At 60.2% G+C, this 25,493-nt stretch overlaps 1 protein-coding gene across 1 annotated transcript in view; it reads left to right on the top strand.

The window, feature by feature from the left end:
- LOC142403138 (dual specificity tyrosine-phosphorylation-regulated kinase 1B-like) overlaps positions 1 to 25,227 on the top strand; it is a gene marked incomplete at its 5' end in the record, with an annotated part of 41,774 nt that extends 16,547 nt beyond the window's left edge. Inside the window, 4 exons of the mRNA XM_075489302.1 lie at positions 2,717 to 2,857; positions 8,956 to 9,259; positions 12,007 to 12,113; positions 24,377 to 25,227. Coding sequence (XP_075345417.1) covers positions 2,717 to 2,857; positions 8,956 to 9,259; positions 12,007 to 12,113; positions 24,377 to 25,201 — 1,377 coding nt within the window. The remainder of the gene's footprint in view (positions 1 to 2,716; positions 2,858 to 8,955; positions 9,260 to 12,006; positions 12,114 to 24,376) is intronic.
- Between the last annotated feature and the right edge of the window lie 266 nt (positions 25,228 to 25,493).

Genomic DNA, 25,493 nt, shown 5'->3' with positions numbered 1-25,493 from the left:
TCTGGGGTAGGGGCGGGGCTTGGGGGTGAGGGGCGGAGCTTGGGGCGGGGGAGGGGGGGGGGTCAGGCCAGGGGGAGACGCAGGACAAGGAGCCTCCTCCAGTGGTGCCAACGAGGTGGGAGGGGCTTGGGGCGAGGGGGCGGGGCCTGGGGGTGAGGGGCGGGGCTTGGGGAGGGGGAGGCGGGGTCAGGCCGGGGGAGTTATAAGCTGGGGAAATTCAGTGGTGCTAATGAGATGGGCGGGGCTTGGGAGAAGGGGCGGGGTGTTCTGGGGGAGGGGCGGGGCTTGGGCAGGGGGCGGGGCCAGCCCTGGGGGTGTTAAATACTGGGGAACCCCCCCCTTTCTGTGGCACTAATGAGGTGGGCGGGGCTTGAGGGAATGGGCGGGACCTTCTGCATAGGGGCGGGGCTCTGAAATGAGAGGCGGGGCTTGGGGCAGGGAGGCGGGGCCAGGCCTGCCAGGGTTGCCTGCTGGAAGCGTCTCTGAGGTGGGTGGGGCTTATATGGGGGGGCGGGGCCTCACAGGGAAGGGGCGGGGTCTGGGCAGGGGCAGGGCTAAGAGCAGGGGTGGGCTCGTGGGTGGGGGTGGGGCTTCAAGTGGGCGGGGCTTCGCCACGGAGCACACAGGGACATCCCTGGGTGGCCTTGGGGACCCCGGGGATGTCCCCAACGGGGTCAAGGGGGCCTTGGGGACCCCGGAGATGTCCCCAACGGGGTCAGGGTGGCCTTGGGGACCCTGGGGATGTCCCCAACGGGGTCAGGGTGGCCTTGGGGACATTGGGGACATCCCCAACAGGGTCAAGGGGGCCTTGGGGACCCCGGGGATGTCCCCAACAGGGTCAGGGTGGCCTTGGGGACATTGGGGACATCCCCAACAGGGTCAAGGGGGCCTTGGGGACCCCGAAGATGTCCCCAACGGGGTCAGGGTGGCCTTGGGGATCTTGGGGACGTCCCCAACAGGGTCAAAGTGGCCTTGGGGGATCTTGGGGACATCTCTGGTAGGACCCAAGTGGTCTCAGTGACATCGATGATGTCCCTGGCAGGTTGGAGGTGGCCTTGGGGACGGTCCCTGGGGACATCCCTGGCAGGGCCAAGGTGGCCTGGAGCACCCCAGTGACCTCGTGACAGAGTCAAGGTGGCCTTGGGGACATCCCCGTCCCCTCCGTGTCCCAAAGCCAAGGGCCAAGGTGACCTTGGGGACCCCAGAGACGTTCTTGGCAGGGCCGAGGTGGCCTTGGGGACATCAAGGGTGTCCTTGTCAGGGCCGAGGTGGCCTTGGGGACACCAAGAACGGTCTGGGCAGGGCCAGGGTGACCTTGGGGACATCAAGGGTGTTCTGGGCAGGGCTGAGGTGGTCTTGGGGACATCAAGGATGTCCTTGTCAGGGCCGAGGTGGCCTTGGGGACATCAAGGATGTCCTTGTCAGGGTCAAGGTGGCCTTGGGGACATCAAGGATGTCTTGAGAAGGCCAAGGTGGCCTTGGGGACATCAAGGATGTCCTGGACAGGATCAAGGTGGCCTTGGGGACATCAAGGGTGTCCTGGGCAGGACCGAGGTGGCCTTGGGGACATCAAGGATGTCCTTGTCAGGATCAAGGTGGCCTTGGGGACATCAAGGGTGTCCTGGGTAGGGCTGAGGCGGCCTTGGGGACATCAAGGGTGTCCTTGTCAGGGTCAAGGTGGCCTTGGGGACATCAAGGATGTCCTGGGCAGGGCCAAGGTGGCCTTGGGGACATCAAGGATGTCCTGGGCAGGGCCGAGGTGGCCTTGGGGACATCAAGAGTGTCTTGGGCAGGGTCAAGGTGGCCTTGGGGACATCTAGGGTGTCCTTGTCAGGGCCGAGGTGGCCTTGGGGACATCAAGGATGTCTTGAGAAGGCCAAGGTGGCCTTGGGGACATCAAGGATGTCCTGGACAGGATCAAGGTGGCCTTGGGGACATCAAGAGTGTCTTGGGCAGGACCGAGGTGGCCTTGGGGACATCAAGGATGTCCTTGTCAGGATCAAGGTGGCCTTGGGGACATCAAGGATGTCCTGGGCAGGGCCGAGGTGGCCTTGGGGACATCAAGAGTGTCTTGGGCAGGGTCAAGGTGGCCTTGGGGACATCTAGGGTGTCCTTGTCAGGGCCGAGGTGGCCTTGGGGACATCAAGGATGTCTTGAGAAGGCCAAGGTGGCCTTGGGGACATCAAGGATGTCCTGGACAGGATCAAGGTGGCCTTGGGGACATCAAGAGTGTCTTGGGCAGGACCGAGGTGGCCTTGGGGACATCAAGGATGTCCTTGTCAGGATCAAGGTGGCCTTGGGGACATCAAGGGTGTCCTGGGCAGGGCTGAGGTGGCCTTGGGGACATCAAGGATGTCCTTGTCAGGATCAAGGTGGCCTTGGGGACATCAAGGGTGTCCTGGGCAGGGCCGAGGTGGCCTTGGGGACATCAAGAGTATCTTGGGTAGGGTCAAGGTGGCCTTGGGGACATCTAGGGTGTCCTTGTCAGGGTCAAGGTGACCTTGGGGACATCCGTGTCCCCAAACCACCTTTGAGGAACCCCACGGTGACATCAAAGCTGCCACATCCCCCTTTTCCTCTTCTCCACTTCACCAGGCAGCGGGGTGGCCTTGGGGACACTTGGTGGACATCGGTGGTGGGACAGGGGTGACCTCGGGGACAAGGGTGGCCTTGGGGACAGCGGTGACGTCCCCCCGGGTCCCCTCCCTGTCCCCAGGCCGACCAGATGAACCGGATCGTGGAGGTGCTGGGGCTGCCGCCCCCCCACATGCTGGAGCAGGCCCCCAAAGCCCGCAAGTACTTCGAGAAGCTTCCGGAAGGGGGGTGGGCCCTCAAGAGGAACAAGGAGAGCAAGAAGGTGAGCGGGGGGCTCCCAGTATGGACCAGTAAGGCCGTCTGGGCCTCCCAGTATGGCCCAGTAGACCTTCAGAACCTCCCAGGAACCCCTCAGTTGCTCCTAGGTGCTTCCCCAGATGTCCCAGTGGCTCTGAATCATAGCCCAGTGCCTCCCAGTATGGACCAGTAGCCCTTCAGGATCTCCCAGTATGGCCCAGTAGCCTTTCAGAGTATCCCAGTATGGCCCAGTAGCCCTTCAGAGCATTCCAGTATGGCCCAGTAGACCTTCAGAACCTCCCAGGAACCCCTCAGTTGCTCCTAGGTGCCTCCCCGGATGTCCCAGTGGCTCTGCAGTGCATCCCAGTGCCTCCCAGTATGGCCCAGTAGCCCTTCAAGATCTCCCAGTATGGCCCAGTAGCCTTTCAGAGCATTCCAGTATGGCCCAGTAGACCTTCAGAACCTCCCAGGAACCCCTCAGTTGCTCCTAGGTGCCTCCCCGGATGTCCCAGTGGCTCTGCAGTGCATCCCAGTGCCTCCCAGTATGGCCCAGTATCCCTTCAAGATCTCCCAGTATGGCCCAGTAGCCCTTCAGAGCATCCCAGTATGGCCCAGTAGACCTTCAGAACCTCCCAGGAACCCCTCAGTTGCTCCTAGGTGCCTCCCCAGATGTCCCAGTGGCTCTGAGTCATAGCCCAGTGCCTCCCAGTATGGCCCAATAGCCCTTCAGGATCTCCCAGTATGGCCCAGTAGCCTTTCAGAGTATCCCAGTATGGCCCAGTAGACCTTCAGAACCTCCCAGGAACCCCTCAGTTGCTCCTAGGTGCCTCCCCGGATGTCCCAGTGGCTCTGCAGTGCATCCCAGTGCCTCCCAGTATGGCCCAGTAGCCCTTCAAGATCTCCCAGTATGGCCCAGTAGCCTTTCAGAGCATTCCAGTATGGCCCAGTAGCCCTTCAGAACCTCCCAGGAACCCCTCAGTTGCTCCTAGGTGCCTCCCCGGATGTCCCAGTGGCTCTGCAGTGCATCCCAGTGCCTCCCAGTATGACCCAGTAGCCCTTCAAGATCTCCCAGTATGGCCCAGTAGCTTTTCAGAGTATCCCACTATGGCCCAGTAGCCCTTCAGAGCATCCCAGTATGGCCCAGTAGACCTTCAGAACCTCCCAGGAACCCCTCAGTTGCTCCTAGGTGCCTCCCCGGATGTCCCAGTGGCTCTGCAGTGCATCCCAGTGCCTCCCAGTTTGGCCCAGTAGCCCTTCAGGGCCTCCCAGTATGGCCTAGTATGGCCCAGTAGCCCTTCAGAGCATCCCAGTATGGCCCAGTAGCCCTTCAGAACCTCCCAGGAACCCCTCAGTTGCTCCTAGGTGCCTCCCCGGATGTCCCAGTGGCTCTGAATCATAGCCCAGTGCCTCCCAGTATGGCCCAATAGCCCTTCAGGATCTCCCAGTATGGCCCAGTAGCCTTTTGGGGTCTCCCAGTATGGACCAGTATGGCCCAGTAGCCCTTCAGGGCCTCCCAGTATGGCCCAGTAGATCTTCAGAACCTTCCAGGAACCGCTCCGTTGCTCCTAGGTGCCTCCCCGGATGTCCCAGTGGCTCTGAATCATAGCCCAGTGCCTCCCAGTATGGACCAGTAGCCCTTCAGAGCCTCCCAGTATGGCCCAGTAGCCTTTCAGAGCATTCCAGTATGGCCCAGTAGACCTTCAGAGCATCCCAGTATGGCCCAGTAGACCTTCAGAACCTCCCAGGAACCCCTCAGTTGCTCCTAGGTGCCTCCCCGGATGTCCCAATGGCTCTGCAGTGCCTCCCAGTGCCTCCCAGTTTGGCCCAGTAGGCCTTCAGGGCCTCCCAGTATGGCCCAGTATGGCCTAGTATGGCCCAGTAGACCTTCAGAGCATCCCAGTATGGCCCAGTAGCCCTTCAGAACCTCCCAGGAAGCCCTCAGTTGCTCCTAGGTGCCTCCCCGGATGTCCCTGTGGCTCTGCAGTGCCTCCCAGTGCCTCCCAGTTTGGCCCAGTAGGCCTTCAGGGCCTCCCAGTATGGCCCAGTATGGCCTAGTATGGCCCAGTAGACCTTCAGAGCATCCCAGTATGGCCCAGTAGCCCTTCAGAACCTCCCAGGAAGCCCTCAGTTGCTCCTAGGTGCCTCCCCGGATGTCCCAGTGGCTCTGCAGTGCCTCCCAGTGCCTCCCAGTATGGCCCAGTAGGCCTTCAAGATCTCCCAGTATGGCCCAGTAGCCTTTCAGAGCATTCCAGTATGGCCCAGTAGCCCTTCAGAGCATCCCAGTATGGCCCAGTAGCCCTTCAGAACCTCCCAGGAACCCCTCAGTTGCTCCTAGGTGCCTCCCCAGATGTCCCAGTGGCTCTGCAGTGCCTCCCAGTGCCTCCCAGTTTGGCCCAGTAGGCCTTCAAGATCTCCCAGTATGGCCCAGTAGCATTTCAGAGCATTCCAGTATGGCCCAGTAGCCCTTCAGAGCATCCCAGTATGGCCCAGTAGACCTTCAGAACCTCCCAGGAACCTCTCAGTTGCTCCTAGGTGCCTCCCCGGATGTCCCAGTGGCTCTGCAGTGCATCCCAGTGCCTCCCAGTATGGCCCAGTAGCCCTTCAAGATCTCCCAGTATGGCCCAGTAGCCTTTCAGAGCATTCCAGTATGGCCCAGTAGACCTTCAGAGCATCCCAGTATGGCCCAGTAGCCCTTCAGAACCTCCCAGGAACCTCTCAGTTGCTCCTAGGTGCCTCCCCGGATGTCCCAGTGGCTCTGCAGTGCATCCCAGTGCCTCCCAGTATGGCCCAGTAGCCCTTCAAGATCTCCCAGTATGGCCCAGTAGCCTTTCAGAGCATTCCAGTATGGCCCAGTAGACCTTCAGAGCATCCCAGTATGGCCCAGTAGCCCTTCAGAACCTCCCAGGAACCCCTCAGTTGCTCCTAGGTGCCTCCCCGGATGTCCCAGTGGCTCTGCAGTGCCTCCCAGTGCCTCCCAGTATGGCCCAGTAGCCCTTCAAGATCTCCCAGTATGCCCCAGTACCCTTTCAGAGCATTCCAGTATGGCCCAGTAGACCTTCAGAACCTCCCAGGAACCCCTCAGTTGCTCCTAGGTGCTTCCCCAGATGTCCCAGTGGCTCTGAGTCATAGCCCAGTGCCTCCCAGTATGGCCCAATAGCCCTTCAAGATCTCCCAGTATGGCCCAGTAGCCCTTCAGAACCTCCCAGCATCCGCTCCGTTGCTCCCCAGTGCCCCCTCGCTGCTTCCCAGCGTGTCCCAGTGCCCCTGCGGTTCATCCCAGTGCCTCCCAGTAGGAACCAGTTGCTTTTCAGGGCTTCCCAGTATGGCCCAGTATCTCCTCAGAACCTCCAAGGGCCCCCCCAAACCCCCTTCCCCTCCCCCAGGGACCCCCGAACCATCAGATCTTCTCCCCAGGAGATCCCCAACCCATGAGATCCCACCAAGGACCCCCAAACCCATCAGATCTCCTCCCAGGAACCCCCAAGCCATCAGATCTTCTCCTAAGGACCCCCAAACCATCAGATCTCCTCCCATGAGACGCCCAGACCATCAGATCTCCACCAAGGACCCCCAGACCCATCAGATCTCCTCCCAGGAGCCCCCAAACCATCAGATCTTCTCCCCAGGAGACCCCCAAACCATCAGATCTTCTCCCAAGGACCCCCAAACCCATCAGATCCCGCCAAGGACCCCCAAACCATCAGATCTTCTCCCATGAGACCCCCAGACCATCAGATCTTCTCCCAGCAACCCCCAAACCATCAGATCTTCTCCCCAGGAGACCCCCAAATCATCAGATCTCCTCCCAAGGACCCCCAAACCATCAGATCTTCTCCCAGGGAGACCCCCAAACCATCAGATCTCCTCCCAGGAGCCCCCAAACCATCAGATCTCCTCCCCAGGAGACCCCCAAACCCCTCAGATCTCCTCCCCAAGGACCCCCAAACCATCACATCTTCTCCCCAGGAGACCCCCAAACCATCAGATCTCCACCAAGGACCCCCAAACCCATCAGATCTCCTCCCAGGAACCCCCAGACCATCAGATCTTCTCCCCAGGAGACCCCCAGACCATCAGATCTCCTCCCAAGGACCCCCAAACCATCAGATCTTCTCCCCAGGAGACCCCCAAACCATCAGATCTCCTCCCAAGGACCCCCAAACCATCAGATCTTCTCCCCAGGAGACCCCCAAACCATCAGATCTCCTCTCAAGGACCCCCAAACCCATCAGATCCCCCCAAGGGCCCCCAAACCCATCAGAACTCCTCCCAAGGACCCCCAAACCATCAGATCTTCTCCCAGGGAGACCCTCAGACCATCAGATCTTCTCCCAGCAACCCCCAAACCATCAGATCTTCTCCCAAGAAGACCCCCACACCATCAGATCTTCTCCCAGCAACCCCCAAACCATCAGATCTCCTCCCCAGGAGACCCCCAGACCATCAGATCTTCTCCCAGGAGCCCCCAAACCATCAGATCTTCTCCCCAGGAGACCCCCAAACCATCAGATCTTCTCCCAAGGACCCCCAAACCCATCAGATCCCGCCAAGGACCCCCAAACCATCAGATCTTCTCCCATGAGACCCCCAAACCATCAGATCTTCTCCCAGCAACCCCCAAACCATCAGATCTCCTCCCCAGGAGACCCCCAAACCATCAGATCTCCTCCCATGAGACTCCCAGACCATCAGATCTCCTCCCAAGGACCCCCAAACCATCACATCTCCTCCCAGGAACCCCCAAACCATCAGATCTCCTCCCCAAGGACATCCAAACCCATCAGATCCCCCCAAGGACCCCCAAACCATCAGATCTTCTCCCCAGGAGACCCCCAAGCCCCTCAGATCTCCTCTCCAAGGACCCCCAAACCATCAGATCTTCTCCCATGAGACGCCCAAACCATCACATCTCCTCCCAGGAACCCCCAAACCATCAGATGTCCTCCCCAGGAGACCCCCAAACCCCTCAGATCTCCTCCCCAAGGACCCCCAAACCATCAGATCTTCTCCCCAGGAGACCCCCAAACCATCAGATCTCCACCAAGGACCCCCAAACCCATCAGATCTCCTCCCAGGAACCCCCAGACCATCAGATCTTCTCCCCAGGAGACCCCCAAACCATAAGATCTCCTCCCATGAGACCCCCAGACCATCAGATCTCCTCCCAAGGACCCCCAAACCATCAGATCTTCTCCCCAGGAGACCCCCAAACCATCAGATCTTCTCCCAAGGACCCCCAAACCCATCAGATCCCCCCAAGGGCCCCCAAACCCATCAGAACTCCTCCCAGGAACCCCCAAGCCATCAGATCTTCTCCCAGGAACCCCCAAACCATCAGATCTTCTCCCAAGAAGACCCCCAGACCATCAGATCTTCTCCCAGGAACCCCCAAACCATCAGATCTCCTCCCCAGGAGCCCCCAAACCATCAGATCTTCTCCCCAGGAGACCCCCAAACCATCAGATCTCCTCCCCAGGAGCCCCCAAACCATCAGATCTTCTCCCCAGGAGACCCCCAAACCATCAGATCTCCTCCCAGGAGCCCCCAAACCATCAGATCTCCTCCCATGAGACGCCCAGACCATCAGATCTCCTCCCAAGGACCCCCAAACCATCAGATCTCCTCCCAGGAGACCCCCAAACCATCAGATCTTCTCCCCAGGAGACCCCCAAACCATCAGATCTCCTCCCATGAGACCCCCAGACCATCAGATCTCCTCCCAAGGACCCCCAAACCATCAGATCTTCTCCCAGGGAGACCCCCAAACCATCAGATCTCCTCCCAAGGACCCCCAAACCATCAGATCTTCTCCCATGAGACCCCCAGACCATCACATCTCCTCCCAGGAGCCCCCAAACCATCAGATCTCCTCCCAGGAGCCCCCAAACCATCAGATCTTCTCCCATGAGACCCCCAGACCATCAGATCTTCTCCCAGCAACCCCCAAACCATCAGATCTTCTTCCCAGGAGACCCCCAAACCCATCAGATCCCCCCAAGGACCCCCCCAAACCATCAGATCTCCCCTCCAAGAACCTCTCCCCTCCCTTTCCCACCCATGTGTCCCCCCCACCCCATCCCACCTCTGTGTCCCCCCCCCACCCCACCCCATCCCACCTCGTAGGAATACAAGGTGCCGGGGACGCGACGACTCCACGAGGTGCTGGGGGTGGAGAGCGGTGGCCCGGGGGGCCGTCGGGCGGGGGAGCAGGGCCACGCGCCCTCCGACTACCTGAAGTTCAAGGACTTGGTGTTACGGATGTTGGACTACGAACCCCGGAGTCGCATCACCCCTTTCTACGCTCTCCAACACAACTTCTTCAAGAAGACCAACGATGAAGGTACCAACACCAGCAACAGCACCTCCACCAGCCCCGCCATGGAGCACAGCCACAGCACCAGCACCACCAGCTCCATCTCCAGTTCGGGTAGGGACGCCGACCCCACCCATGGACTTCTGGGTGGTGGATCTTGATGGGCTTTGGAGTTCTGGGTCATCCTGGTGGCTCAAAACATCACCATGGGGTTTGGTCCTGTCCCAGGTCCATTATTGTCCCTCCAGGCTCCATGTTCTATGTGGTTTCATCTCCCCAGGTCATCGTGGTGGCCCAAAACAACACCACAGGGTTTGGTCCTGTCCCAGGTCCATCGCTGTCCCACCAGGCTCCATGTTCTGATGGGTGGTGGCCTGTTGAGCCACCACAAGTTCTTGGTCTTGTCCCTCCAGGCTCCATGTTCTGATGGGTAGTGGCCTGTTGAGCCACCACAAGCTCTTGGTCTTGTCCCTCCAGGCTCCATGTTCTATGTGGTTTCATCTCCCCAGGTCATCGTGGTGGCCCAAAACATCACCACAGGGTTTGGTCCTGTCCCAGGTCCATCCCTGTCCCACCAGGCTCCATGTTCTGATGGGTGGTGGCCTGTTGAGCCACCACAAGCTCTTGGTCTTGACCTTCCAAACTCCATGTTCTATGTGGTTTCATCTCCCCAAGGTCATTGTGGTGGCCCAGAACATCACCATGGGGTTTGGTGCTGTCCCAGATCCATCCCTGTCCCACCAGGCTCCATGTTCTGATGGGTGGTGGCCTGTTGAGCTCGTGGTCTTGTCCCTCCAGGCTCCATGTTCTATATGGTTTCATCTCCCCAAGTCATCGTGGTGGCCCAAAACATCACCACGGGGTTTGGTCCTGTCCCAGATCCATCCCTGTCCCACCAGGCTCCATGTTCTGATGGTGGTGGCCTGTTGAGCTCATGCTCTTGTCCCTCCAGGCTCCATGTTCTATGTGGTTTCATCTCCCCAGGTCATCGTGGTGGCCCAAAACATCACCACGGGGTTTGGTGCTGTCCCAGATCCATCCCTGTCCTGCTGCATGGTGGCTCTCCAGGCCACCATGGCACCTGGTCCTGTCCCATCCATGTCCCTGTCCCTCCAGGCTCCATGTTCTATGTGGTTTCATCTCCCCAGGTCATCGTGGTGGCCCAAAACATCACCATGGGGTTAGGTCCTATCCCAGATCCATCCCTGTCCCACCAGGCTCCATGTTCTGATGGGTGGTGGCCTGTTGAGCCACCACAAGCTCTTGGTCTTGACCTTCCAACCTCCATGTTCTATGTGGTTTCATCTCCCCAAGGTCATTGTGGTGGCCCAGAACATCACCATGGGGTTTGGTGCTGTCCCAGATCCATCCCTGTCCCACCAGGCTCCATGTTCTGATGGGTGGTGGCCTGTTGAGCTCGTGGTCTTGTCCCTCCAGGCTCCATGTTCTATATGGTTTCATCTCCCCAAGTCATCGTGGTGGCCCAAAACATCACCACGGGGTCTGGTGCTGTCCCAGATCCATCCCTGTCCCACCAGGCTCCATGTTCTGATGGGTGGTGGCCTGTTGAGCCACCACAAGCTCTTGGTCTTGTCCCTCCAGGCTCCATGTTCTATGTGGTTTCATCTCCCCAGGTCATCGTGGTGGCCCAAAACATCACCATGGGGTTAGGTCCTATCCCAGATCCATCCCTGTCCCACCAGGCTCCATGTTCTGATGGGTGGTGGCCTGTTGAGCCACCACAAGCTCTTGGTCTTGACCTTCCAGACTCCATGTTCTATGTGGTTTCATCTCCCCAGGTCATCGTGGTGGCCCAAAACATCACCATGGGGTTAGGTCCTATCCCAGATCCATCCCTGTCCCACCAGGCTCCATGTTCTGATGGGTGGTGGCCTGTTGAGCCACCACAAGCTCTTGGTCTTGACCTTCCAGACTCCATGTTCTATGTGGTTTCATCTCCCCAGGTCATCGTGGTGGCCCAAAACGTCACCACGGGGTTTGGTGCTGTCCCAGATCCATCCCTGTCCCACCAGGCTCCATGTTCTGATGGGTGGTGGCCTGTTGAGCCACCACAAGTTCTTGGTCTTGTCCCTCCAGGCTCCATGTTCTATGTGGTTTCATCTCCCCAGGTCATCGTGGTGGCCCAAAACATCACCACGGGGTTTGGTGCTGTCCCAGGTCCATCCCTGTCCCACCAGGCTCCATGTTCTGATGGGTGGTGGCCTGTTGAGCCACCACAAGTTCTTGGTCTTGTCCCTCCAGGCTCCATGTTCTATGTGGTTTCATCTCCCCAGGTCATCGTGGTGGCCCAAAACATCGCCACGGGGTTTGGTGCTGTCCCAGGTCCATCCCTGTCCCACCAGGCTCCATGTTCTGATGGGTGGTGGCCTGTTGAGCCACCACAAGTTCTTGGTCTTGACCTTCCAGACTCCATGTTCTATGTGGTTTCATCTCCCCAGGTCATCGTGGTGGCCCAAAACATCACCACGGGGTTTGGTCCTGTCCCAGATCCATCCCTGTCCAGCTGCATGGTGGCTCTCCAGGCCACCACGACACCCGGTCCTGTCCCATCCATGTCCCTGTCCCACCAGTCTCCATGTCCTACTGGATGGTGGCTCCCCAGGCCACCACGCCACCCGGTCCTGTCCCATCCCTGTCCCACCAAGCTCCATGGGTGACAGCTCCTCGGGCCACCGCCGCGTCTTGAAACCCCTCCGTGGCCCTCACTCCCAATCCCTTCCCCACCCCAACCCTACCACCTCCCTGTCCTCCTGGGTGACGTCTCCCAAGGCCACCCCATCCCCTTGGGGACATCCCCGTCCCGTGCCACCGCCGCTGATGTCCCCGTTTGTCCCCTGCAGGTGGCTCCAGCGGCTCCTCCAACGACAACCGCAGCTACCGCTACAGCAACCGCTACTACGGCAGCGCGGCCGCGCCCCACGCCGACTACGAGATGCAGAGCCCCCAGGTACCGCCGGTGGCACCCATGGGTGCTCCCACCCATCCCCGGGGACAACCCGGCCAAGGCGGGTGGGAGACATGGAGCTTGGGGACATCCTGGTCACGGTGGGTGGGAGACATGGACCTTGGGGACACTCCTGGCCATGGAAGGTGGGAGACATGGACCTTGGGGACATCCTGGTCACGGTGGGTGGGAGACATGGATGCTGGGGACATCCTGGTCACGGTGGGTGGGAGACATGGACCTTGGGGACACCAGAGATCCTGAGGTTGCACTGGCCATGGGATTGAGACCTTGGGGACATCCTGGTCATGGTGGGTGGGAGACATGGACCTTGGGGACATCCTGGTCATGGTGGGTGGGAGACATGGACCTCAGGGACACTTGGGATCCCTCTAGTGACACCGGGTTGGAGACATGGACATTGGGGACATCCTGGTCACAGTGGGTGGGACACATGGAACTTGGGGACATCCTGGTCACAGTGGGTGGGAGACATGGACGCTGGGGACACCAAGGACGCTGAGGTTGCACTGGCCATGGGATGGGGACCTTGGGGACACTCCTGGCCATGGAAGATGGGAGACGTGGAGCTTGGGGACATCCTGGTCACAGCGGGTGGGAGACATGGACCTCAGGGACACTTGGGATCCCTCTAGTGACACCAGGAAGGTGACTTGGAGCTTGGGGACATCCTGGTCATGGCGGGTGGGAGACATGGACCTTGGGGACATCCTGGTCACAGCAGGTGGCAGACATGGTCCTCAGGGACACTTGGGATCCCTCTAGTGACACCGGGTTGGAGACATGGACCTTGGGGACATCCTGGTCACAGCGGGTGGGAGACATGGACCTTGGGGACCCTTGGGATCCCTGTAGTGACACCAGGAAGGTGACTTGGACCTTGGGGACATCCTGGTCCCAGTGGGTGGGAGACATGGTCCTCAGGGACACTTGGGATCCCTCTAGTGACACCGGGTTGGAGACATGGACCTTGGGGACATCCTGGTCCCAGTGGGTGGGAGACATGGACCTTGGGGACATCCTGGTCACAGCGGGTGGGAGACATGGACCTTGGGGACACCCTGGTCATGGTGGGTGGGACACATGGACGCTGGGGACACCAAGGACGCTGAGGTTGCACTGGCCATGGGATGGGGACCTTGGGGACACTCCTGGTCATGGAAGGTGGGAGACATGGACCTTAGGGACACCCTGGTCACGGTGGGTGGGAGACATGGACCTTGGGGACACCCTGGTCACGGTGGGTTGGAGACATGGAGCTTGGGGACGTCCTGGTCACAGTGGGTGGGAGACATGGACGCTGGGGACATCCTGGTCACAGCGGGTGGCAGACATGGACCTCAGGGACACTTGGGATCCCGGTAGTGACACCAGGAAGGTGACTTGGAGCTTGGGGACATCCTGGTCACAGCAGGTGGGAGACATGGACCTTGGGGACATCCTGGTCATGGTGGGTGGGAGACATGGTCCTCAGGGACACTTGGGATCCCTCTAGTGACACCGGGTTGGAGACATGGACCTTGGGGACATCCTGGTCACAGTGGGTGGGAGACATGGAGCTTGGGGACATCCTGGTCACAGTGGGTGGGAGACATGGAACTTGGGGACATCCTGGTCATGGTGGGTGGGACACATGGATGCTGGGGACACCAAGGACGCTGAGGTTGCACTGGCCATGGGATGGGGACCTTGGGGACACTCCTGGCCATGGAAGGTGGGAGACGTGGACCTTGGGGACATCCTGGTCACAGCGGGTGGCAGACATGGACCTCAGGGACACTTGGGATCCCGGTAGTGACACCAGGAAGGTGACTTGGAGCTTGGGGACATCCTGGTCATGGTGGGTGACAGACATGGACCTTGGGGACATCCTGGTCACAGTGGGTGGGAGACATGGACCTTGGGGACCCTTGGGATCCCTGTAGTGACACCAGGAAGGTGACTTGGACCTTGGGGACATCCTGGTCCCAGTGGGTGGGAGACATGGTCCTCAGGGACACTTGGGATCCCTCTAGTGACACCGGGATGGAGACATGGACCTTGGGGACATCCTGGTCCCAGTGGGTGGGAGACATGGACCTTGGGGACATCCTGGTCACAGTGGGTGGGAGACGTGGACCTTGGGGATATCCTGGTCACAGCGGGTGGGAGACATGGACCTTGGGGACACCCTGGTCATGGTGGGTGGGACACATGGACGCTGGGGACACCAAGGACGCTGAGGTTGCACTGGCCATGGGATGGGGACCTCGGGGACACTCCTGGCCATGGCAGGTGGGAGACATGGACCTTGGGGACGTCCTGGTCACAGTGGGTGGGAGACATGGAGCTTGGGGACATCCTGGTCCCAGTGGGTGGGAGACATGGACCTTGGGGACCCTTGGGATCCCTGTAGTGACACCAGGAAGGTGACTTGGAGCTTGGGGACATCCTGGTCATGGTGGGTGGGAGACATGGACCTTGGGGACATCCTGGTCCCAGCGGGTGGGAGACATGGACCTTGGGGACACCCTGGTCATGGTGGGTGGGACACATGGACGCTGGGGACACCAAGGACGCTGAGGTTGCACTGGCCATGGGATGGGGACCTTGGGGACATCCTGGTCATGGAAGGTGGGAGACGTGGAGCTTGGGGACACCCTGGTCACGGTGGGTGGGAGACATGGACGCTGGGGACATCCTGGTCACAGCGGGTGGCAGACATGGACCTCAGGGACATCCTGGTCATGGTGGGTGGGAGACATGGACCTTGGGGACATCCTGGTCACAGCAGGTGGGAGACATGGACCTTGGGGACATCCTGGTCATGGTGGGTGGGAGACATGGACCTCGGGGACCCTTGGGATCCCTGTAGTGACACCAGGAAGGTGACTTGGACCTTGGGGACATCCTGGTCCCAGTGGGTGGGAGACATGGTCCTCAGAGACACTTGGGATCCCTCTAGTGACACTGGGTTGGAGACATGGACCTTGGGGACATCCTGGTCACAGCGGGTGGGACACATGGACCTTGGGGACATCCTGGTCACAGTTGGTGGCAGACATGGACCTTGGCGACACCAAGGACGCTGAGGTTGCACTGGCCATGGGATGGGGACCTTGGGGACACTCCTGGCCATGGAAGGTGGGAGACGTGGAGCTTGGGGACATCCTGGTCACAGCGGGTGGGAGACATGGACCTCAGGGACACTTGGGATCCCTCTAGTGACACCAGGAAGGTGACTTGGAGCTTGGGGACATCCTGGTCATGGCGGGTGGGAGACATGGACCTTGGGGACATCCTGGTCACAGCAGGTGGCAGACATGGACCTTGGGGACCCTTGGGATCCCTATAGAGACACCAGGAAGGTGACTTGGACCTTGGGGACATCCTGGTCATGGCGGGTGGGAGACATGGACCTTGGGGACATCCTGGTCACAGCAGGTGGCAGACATGGACCTCAGGGACACTTGGGATCCCTCTAGTGACACCGGGTTGGAGACATGGACCTTGGGGACATCCTGGTCACAGTGGGTGGGAGACATGGACCTTGGGGACATCCTGGTCACAGCGGGTGGGAGACATGGACCTTGGGGACACCCTGGTCATGGTGGGTGGGACACATGGACGCTGGGGACACCAAGGACGCTGAGGTTGCACTGGCCATGGGATGGGGACCTCGGGGACACTCCTGGCCATGGAAGGTGGGAGACATGGAGCTTGGGGACATCCTGGTCACAGTGGGTGGGAGACATGGACGCTGGGGACATCCTGGTCACGGTGGGTGGGAGACATGGACCTTGGGGACACCAGAGATCCTGAGGTTGCACTGGCCATGGGATTGAGACCTTGGGGACATCCTGGTCATGGTGGGTGGGAGACATGGACCTCAGGGACACTTGGGATCCCTCTAGTGACACAGTGTTGGAGACATGGACCTTGGGGACATCCTGGTCACGGTGGGTGGCAGACATGGACCTTGGGGACCCTTGGGATCCCTGTAGTGACACCAAGAAGGTGACTTGGAGCCTGGGGACACCAAGGACGCTGAGGTTGCACTGGGCATGAGGTGGGGACCTTGGGGACCTCCTTGGCCATGGCAGGTGGGAGACATGGAGCTTGGGGACATCCTGGTCACAGTGGGTGGGAGACATGGACCTTGGGGACACCCTGGTCATGGTGGGTGGGACACATGGACGCTGGGGACACCAAGGACGCTGAGGTTGCACTGGCCATGGGATGGGGACCTTGGGCACACTCCTGGCCATGGAAGGTGGGAGACATGGACCTTGGGGACATCCTGGTCACAGTGGGTGGGAAGCATGGACCTTGGGGACACCAGAGATCCTGAGGTTGCACTGGCCATGGGATTGGGACCTTGGGGACATCCTGGTCATGGTGGGTGGGAGACATGGACCTCAGGGACACTTGGGATCCCTCTAGTGACACCAGGAAGGTGACTTGGAGCTTGGGGACATCCTGGTCATGGTGGGTGGGAGACATGGACCTTGGGGACATCCTGGTCACAGCAGGTGGGAGACATGGACCTTGGGGACATCCTGGTCACGGTGGGTGGGAGACATGGACCTTGGGGACCCTTGGGATCCCTGTAGTGACACCAGGAAGGTGACTTGGAGCTTGGGGACATCCTGGTCCCAGTGGGTGGGAGACATGGTCCTCAGGGACACTTGGGATCCCTCTAGTGACACCGGGTTGGAGACATGGACCTTGGGGACATCCTGGTCCTAGTGGGTGGGAGACATGGACGCTGGGGACACCAAGGACGCTGAGGTTGCACTGGCCATGGGATGGGGACCTTGGGGACATCCTGGTCCCAGCAGGTGGGAGACATGGAGCTTGGGGACACCCTGGTCCCAGAGGTGGGAGACATGGACCACAAGGTGGTCCTGTGGTCCATGGACCACAAGACATGGCCACAAGATGGGGACCTTGGAGACCTCATGGCCATAAGGTGGGGATCTTGATGACCCCGTAGCCACGTGCCACCTACTTGGGGCAACCTGGGAAGCCCATGGCCACAGGGTGGGGACCTTGGGGACCTTGTAGCCACGTGCCACCCACCCAGAGCATTTTGGGGACCCCATGACCACAAGGTGGGGACCTTGAGGACGCCATGGCCATAAGGTGGAGATCTTGGGGACCTGATGGCCATAACATGGGTACCTTGGGGACACCATGGCTGTAACGTGGCTACCTGGGGGACCCGTAGCCAGAAGGTGGGGACCTTGGGGACACCATGGCCATAAAGGGGAGACCTTGGGGACCCCGTGCCACCCACCGAGGACACCCTGGGAATCCCACGGCCACCAAGTGGGGACCTTGGGGATCCCATAGCCATGACGTGGGGACCTTGGGGACACCATGGCCACGACGTGGGGACCTTGGAGACCCCACAGCTACATGCCACCCCCCCCAAGATCATTTTGGGGACCCCATGACCATGACATCGGGACCTTGGGGACACCGTGGCCATGACGTGGGAACCTTGGGGACACCATGGCCATGACATGGGTACCTTGGGGACCCAATGGCCATGACATGGGGATCTTGGGGACACCACGGCCATGACATGGGGACCTTGGGGACACCATGACTACGATGTGGAGTCTGACCTTGGGGACACCATGGCCACAACAATGGTACCTTGGGGACACTGTGGCCATGATGTGGGGACCTTGAGGACACCATGGCCATAACATGGAGACCCTGGGGACACCATGACCATGACCTGGGCACCTTGGGGACACCACGACTATGACGTGGGGATCTTGGCGTCACCATGACCATAACAGGGGTACCTTGGGGACACCATGGCCATGACATGGGGATCTTGGGGACACCATGGCCATGACGTGGGGATACTGGGGACAGCATGGCCATAACATAGGTGCCTTGGAGACCCGATGGCCATGACGTGAGGATCTTGGGGACACCACGGCCATGATGTGGGGACCTTGGGGTCACCATGACCATAACATGGGGACCTTGGGGTCACCATGGCCATGACCTGGGGACCTTGGGGACACCATGGCCATGACATGGGGACCTTGGGGACACCATGACCATAACATGGAGACCTTGGGGACACCATGGCCATGACGTGGGGATCTTGGCGTCACCATGACCATGACCTGGGTGCTTTGGGGACACCATGGCCATGACGTGGGGACCTTGGGGACACCATGGCCATAACATGGAGACCTTGTGGACACCACGGCCATGATGTGGGTACCTTGGGGACACCATGGCCATGACGTGGGGACCTTGGGGACACCATGATCATGACGTGGGGACCTTGGGGACACCACGGCCATGACGTGGGGATCTTGGTGTCACCATGACCATGGTGTGAGGATCTTGGGGACACCACGGCCATGACCTGGGGACCTTGGGGACACAATGACCATGACATGGAGACCTTGGGGACACCATGGCCATGACATGGGGACCTTGGCGTCACCATGACCATGACCTGGGTACCTTGGGGACACCATGGCCATGACATGGGGACCTTGGGGACACCATGACCATAACATGGAGACCTTGGAGACACCATGGCCATGACGTGGGGATCTTGGCGTCACCATGACCATGACCTGGGTGCTTTGGGGACACCATGGCCATGACGTGAGGATCCTGGGGACACCATGACCATGATGTGGGGATCTTGGGGATACCATGGCCATGACATGGAGACCTTGGGGACACCACAGCCATGACCTGGGGATCTTGGTGTCACCATGAGCATGACCTGGGGACCTTGGGGATACCATGGCCATGACGTGGGGACCTTGGGGACACTACGGCCATGACATGGGGACCTTGGGGACACCATGGCCATAACATGGGTACCTTGGGGACCCAATGGCCATGACATGGGGATCCTGGGGACACCACAGCCATGACATGGGGACTTTGGGGACACCATGACTATGATGTGGAGACTGACCTTGGGGACACCATGGCCACAACAATGGTACCTTGGGGACACTGTGGCCATGATGTGGGGACCTTGAGGACACCATGGCCATAACATGGAGACCTTGGGGACCACATGGCCATGACGTGGGGATCTTGGCGTCACCGTGACCATAACAGGGGTACCTTGGGGACACCATGGCCATGACATGGGGATCTTGGGGACACCATGGCCATGACGTGGGGATACTGGGGACAGCATGGCCATAACATAGGTGCCTTGGAGACCCGATGGCCATGACGTGAGGATCTTGGGGACACCACGGCCATGATGTGGGGACCTTGGGGACACCATGGCCATAACATGGGTACCTTGGAGACCTGATGGCCATGATGTGGGGATCTTGGGGACACCATGATCATAACATGGGGACCTTGGGGACACCATGGCCATGACGTGGGGATCTTGGGGTCACCATGGCCATAACAGGGGGACCCTGGGGACACCTCGGCCATGACGTGGGGATCTTGGCGTCACCATGACCATGACCTGGGTACCTTGGGGACACCATGACCATGACGTGAGGATCCTGGGGACACCATGACCATGATGTGGGGATCTTGGGGATACCACGGCCATGACATGGAGACCTTGGGGACACCACAGCCATGACCTGGGGATCTTGGTGTCACCATGACCATGACCTGGGGACCTTGGGGACACCATGACCATGACATGGAGACCTTGGGGACACCATAGCCATGACATGGGGATCTTGGCGTCACCATGACCATGACCTGGGGACCTTGGGGACACCATGACCATGACATGGAGACCTTGGGGACACCATAGCCATGACATGGGGATCTTGGCGTCACCATGACCATGACCTGGGTGCTTTGGGGACACCATGGCCATGACATGGGGATCCTGGGGCCACCACGGCCATGACATGGGGACCTTGGGGACACCATGACTACGATGTGGAGTCTGACCTTGGGGACACCATGGCCACAACAATGGTACCTTGGGGACACTGTGGCCATGATGTGGGGACCTTGAGGACACCATGGCCATAACATGGAGACCTTGGGGACCACATGGCCATGACATGGGGATCTTGGCGTCACCATGACCATGACCTGGGTACCTTGGGGACACCATGGCCATGACATGGGGACCTTGGGGACACCATGACCATAACATGGAGACCTTGGGGACACCATGGCCATGACGTGGGGATCTTGGCGTCACCATGACCATGACCTGGGTGCTTTGGGGACACCATGGCCATGACGTGGGGACCTTGGGGACACCACGGCCATGACATGGAGACCTTGTGGACACCACGGCCATGACGTGGGGACCTTGGGGACACCATGGCCATAACATGGGTACCTTGGGGACCCAATGGCCATGACATGGGGATCCTGGGGACACCACGGCCATGACATGGGGACCTTGGGGACACCATGACTACGATGTGGAGTCTGACCTTGGGGACACCATGGCCACAACAATGGTACCTTGGGGACACTGTGGCCATGATGTGGGGACCTTGAGGACACCATGGCCATAACATGGAGACCTTGGGGACCACATGGCCATGACTTGGGGATCTTGGGGTCACCATGACCATAACATGAGGACCTCGGGGACACCATGACCATGACCTGGGTACCTTGGGGACACCATGACCATGACGTGGGGATCTTGGCGTCACCATGACCATAACAGGGCTACCTTGGGGAAACCATGACCATGACCTGGGTACCTTGGGGACACCATGGCCATGACGTGGGGATACTGGGGACACCATGGCCATAACATAGGTGCCTTGGAGACCCGATGGCCATGACGTGAGGATCTTGGGGACACCACGGCCATGACGTGGGGATCTTGGGGACACCATGACCATAACATGGGGACCTTGGGGTCACCATGGCCATGACGTGGGGACCTTGGGGAAATCACGGCCATAACATGGGGACCTTGGAGACCTTATGGCCATGACGTGGGGATCTTGGGGACACCATGGCCATGACCTGGGGACCTCGGGCACACCATGACCATGATGTGGGGATCTTGGGGACACCATGACCATGACGTGGGGATCTTGGCGTCACCATGACCATAACAGGGGTACCTTGGGGACACCATGGCCATGACGTGGGGATACTGGGGACAGCATGGCCATAACATAGGTGCCTTGGAGACCCGATGGCCATGACGTGAGGATCTTGGGGACACCATGGCCATGACGTGGGGACCTTGGGGACACCATGGCCATAACATGGGTACCTTGGAGACCTGATGGCCATGATGTGGGGATCTTGGGGACACCATGATCATAACATGGGGACCTTGGGGACACCATGGCCATGACGTGGGGATCTTGGGGTCACCATGACCATGACCTGGGGACCTTGGAGACACCATGACCATGACATGGAGACCTTGGGGACACCATGGCCACGACATGGGGACCTTGGCGTCACCATGACCATGACCTGGGTACCTCGGGGACACCATGGCCATGAAATGGGGACCTTGGGGACACCATGACCATAAAATGGAGACCTTGGGGACACCATGGCCATGACGTGGGGATCTTGGCGTCACCATGACCATGACCTGGGTGCTTTGGGGACACCATGGCCATGACGTGGGGACCTTGGGGACACTACAGCCATGACATGGAGACCTTGTGGACACCACGGCCATGACGTGGGTACCTTGGGGACACCATGGCCATGACGTGGGGACACCATGGCCATAACATGGGTACCTTGGGGACCCAATGGCCATGACATGGGGATCTTGGGGACACCACGGCCATGACATGGGGACCTTGGGGACACCATGACTACGATGTGGAGTCTGACCTTGGGGACACCATGGCCACAACAATGGTACCTTGGGGACACTGTGGCCATGATGTGGGGACCTTGAGGACACCATGGCCATAACATGGAGACCTTGGGGACACCATGACCATGACCTGGGCACCTTGGGGACACCACGACTATGACGTGGGGATCTTGGCGTCACCATGACCATAACAGGGGTACCTTGGGGACACCATGGCCATGACATGGGGATCTTGGGGACACCATGGCCATGACGTGGGGATACTGGGGACAGCATGGCCATAACATAGGTGCCTTGGAGACCCGATGGCCATGACGTGAGGATCTTGGGGACACCATGATCATAACATGGGGACCTTGGGGACACCATGGCCATGACGTGGGGATCTTGGGGTCACCATGGCCATAACAGGGGGACCCTGGGGACACCTCGGCCATGACGTGGGGATCTTGGCGTCACCATGACCATGACCTGGGTACCTTGGGGACACCATGACCATGACGTGAGGATCCTGGGGACACCACGGCCATGATGTGGGGACCTTGGGGTCACCATGACCATAACATGGGGACCTTGGGGTCACCATGGCCATGACCTGGGGACCTTGGGGACACCATGGCCATGACATGGGGACCTTGGGGACACCATGACCATAACATGGAGACCTTGGGGACACCATGGCCATGACGTGGGGATCTTGGCGTCACCATGACCATGACCTGGGTGCTTTGGGGACACCATGGCCATGACGTGGGGACCTTGGGGACACCATGGCCATAACATGGAGACCTTGTGGACACCACGGCCATGATGTGGGTACCTTGGGGACACCATGGCCATGACGTGGGGACCTTGGGGACACCATGATCATGACGTGGGGACCTTGGGGACACCACGGCCATGACGTGGGGATCTTGGTGTCACCATGACCATGGTGTGAGGATCTTGGGGACACCACGGCCATGACCTGGGGACCTTGGGGACACAATGACCATGACATGGAGACCTTGGGGACACCATGGCCATGACATGGGGACCTTGGCGTCACCATGACCATGACCTGGGTACCTTGGGGACACCATGGCCATGACATGGGGACCTTGGGGACACCATGACCATAACATGGAGACCTTGGAGACACCATGGCCATGACGTGGGGATCTTGGCGTCACCATGACCATGACCTGGGTGCTTTGGGGACACCATGGCCATGACGTGAGGATCCTGGGGACACCATGACCATGATGTGGGGATCTTGGGGATACCATGGCCATGACATGGAGACCTTGGGGACACCACAGCCATGACCTGGGGATCTTGGTGTCACCATGAGCATGACCTGGGGACCTTGGGGATACCATGGCCATGACGTGGGGACCTTGGGGACACTACGGCCATGACATGGGGACCTTGGGGACACCATGGCCATAACATGGGTACCTTGGGGACCCAATGGCCATGACATGGGGATCCTGGGGACACCACAGCCATGACATGGGGACTTTGGGGACACCATGACTATGATGTGGAGACTGACCTTGGGGACACCATGGCCACAACAATGGTACCTTGGGGACACTGTGGCCATGATGTGGGGACCTTGAGGACACCATGGCCATAACATGGAGACCTTGGGGACCACATGGCCATGACGTGGGGATCTTGGCGTCACCGTGACCATAACAGGGGTACCTTGGGGACACCATGGCCATGACATGGGGATCTTGGGGACACCATGGCCATGACGTGGGGATACTGGGGACAGCATGGCCATAACATAGGTGCCTTGGAGACCCGATGGCCATGACGTGAGGATCTTGGGGACACCACGGCCATGATGTGGGGACCTTGGGGACACCATGGCCATAACATGGGTACCTTGGAGACCTGATGGCCATGATGTGGGGATCTTGGGGACACCATGATCATAACATGGGGACCTTGGGGACACCATGGCCATGACGTGGGGATCTTGGGGTCACCATGGCCATAACAGGGGGACCCTGGGGACACCTCGGCCATGACGTGGGGATCTTGGCGTCACCATGACCATGACCTGGGTACCTTGGGGACACCATGACCATGACGTGAGGATCCTGGGGACACCATGACCATGATGTGGGGATCTTGGGGATACCACGGCCATGACATGGAGACCTTGGGGACACCACAGCCATGACCTGGGGATCTTGGTGTCACCATGACCATGACCTGGGGACCTTGGGGACACCATGACCATGACGTGAGGATCTTGGGGACACCACGGCCATGACATGGAGACCTTGGGGACACCACGGCCATGACGTGGGGATCTTGGTGTCACCATGACCATGATATGAGGATCTTGGGGACACCACGGCCATGACCTGGGGACCTTGGGGACACCACGGCCATGCCGTTGCCACCTTGGAGACCCCGTAGCTCTAACCCCCTCTCTCTCTCTCTCTCCCCCCAGGCCCCCCCAGCGCAGCCGCCCCGACCTTGGCCCGGGGGGGACCCGGCCGCCCCCGCCACCGTCACCGACGCCTTCGCCCCCTTGGGACCCCCCAAACCCCCCCAAATCCCGCCGGAGGAGGAGGAGGAGGAGGAGGAGGAGGAGGAGGAGGAGGGGGTGCCCCCCCCCCTTCCCACGCCCCCCCCCGTCCCACCACCACCACCACCACCACCACCACCACCACAGCACCACCACCAGCAGCACCACCACCAGCACCACCAGCAGCAGCACCATCACCCCCCCCCGACGGTGACGGCCACGCCGCCGGCGGCCCCCCCGCCCCGCAACTTCCCGGGGGGGTCCCTTCAAGCGAACGGATGGATTTGGGGGACCCCCCCCCTTCCTCCTCCTCCTCCTCCTCCTCCTCCTCCTCCTCCTCCTCCACCGCCACCGCCACCGCCGCTCCCCCCCCCTCGTCACCACCCGGACTGTCACCCCTTCGTCCCCTCGGCTTTCCGGACTCGAGGGGGGGGGGTCACCGAGGAGGAGGAGGAGGAGGAGGGGGGGGGACAGGAAGAGGGGGGGGGACAGGGGGACAAAGCCACCCCCTGGAAGGTCCCCACCCCCCCTACGGGGGTCCCCATTTACGGGGACGCCCCGAGCGCGAGGAAGGGACTCGGCCATTTTGGGGGTCTGCGTCCCCCAGAGCACCGCCGCCAGCTCTTGACGTGCGGGTGCCCCCCCCCCCCCCCCAAAAAAAATACCATCCCCCACCCCCCCCCCCCAACCCCCCCCCCCCCGCGGCGCTTTATTATTATTATTATTGTTATTATTAATTATTATTAATTATTATTGGGGGGGAGGGGGGGAGGAGTTGGGGGAAGAGGGGGGGGGGAATGGCCCAAAATAGGGGGGGGGAGGGGGGGGCACCCACCCGTTTTGGGGGGGCTGCGGCCTCCTAGGGGGGGGGGGGGCACCCACCCACCCCTTTTGGGGGGCACCCACCCGTTTTGGGGGGGGCTGCGGCCTCTTGAGGGGGGGCACCCACCCCTTTTGGGGGGCACCCACCCAATTAGGGGGGGCTGCAGCCCTCCTGGGGGGGGGGCACCCACCCGTTTTGGGGGGGCTGCGGACTCTT

The sequence above is a fragment of the Mycteria americana genome, unplaced genomic scaffold, assembly GCF_035582795.1.
Source record: "Mycteria americana isolate JAX WOST 10 ecotype Jacksonville Zoo and Gardens unplaced genomic scaffold, USCA_MyAme_1.0 Scaffold_115, whole genome shotgun sequence".
In the NCBI taxonomy this organism is placed as follows: Eukaryota; Metazoa; Chordata; class Aves; order Ciconiiformes; family Ciconiidae; genus Mycteria; species Mycteria americana.
This window is presented reverse-complemented; position numbering and strand designations above follow the sequence as displayed.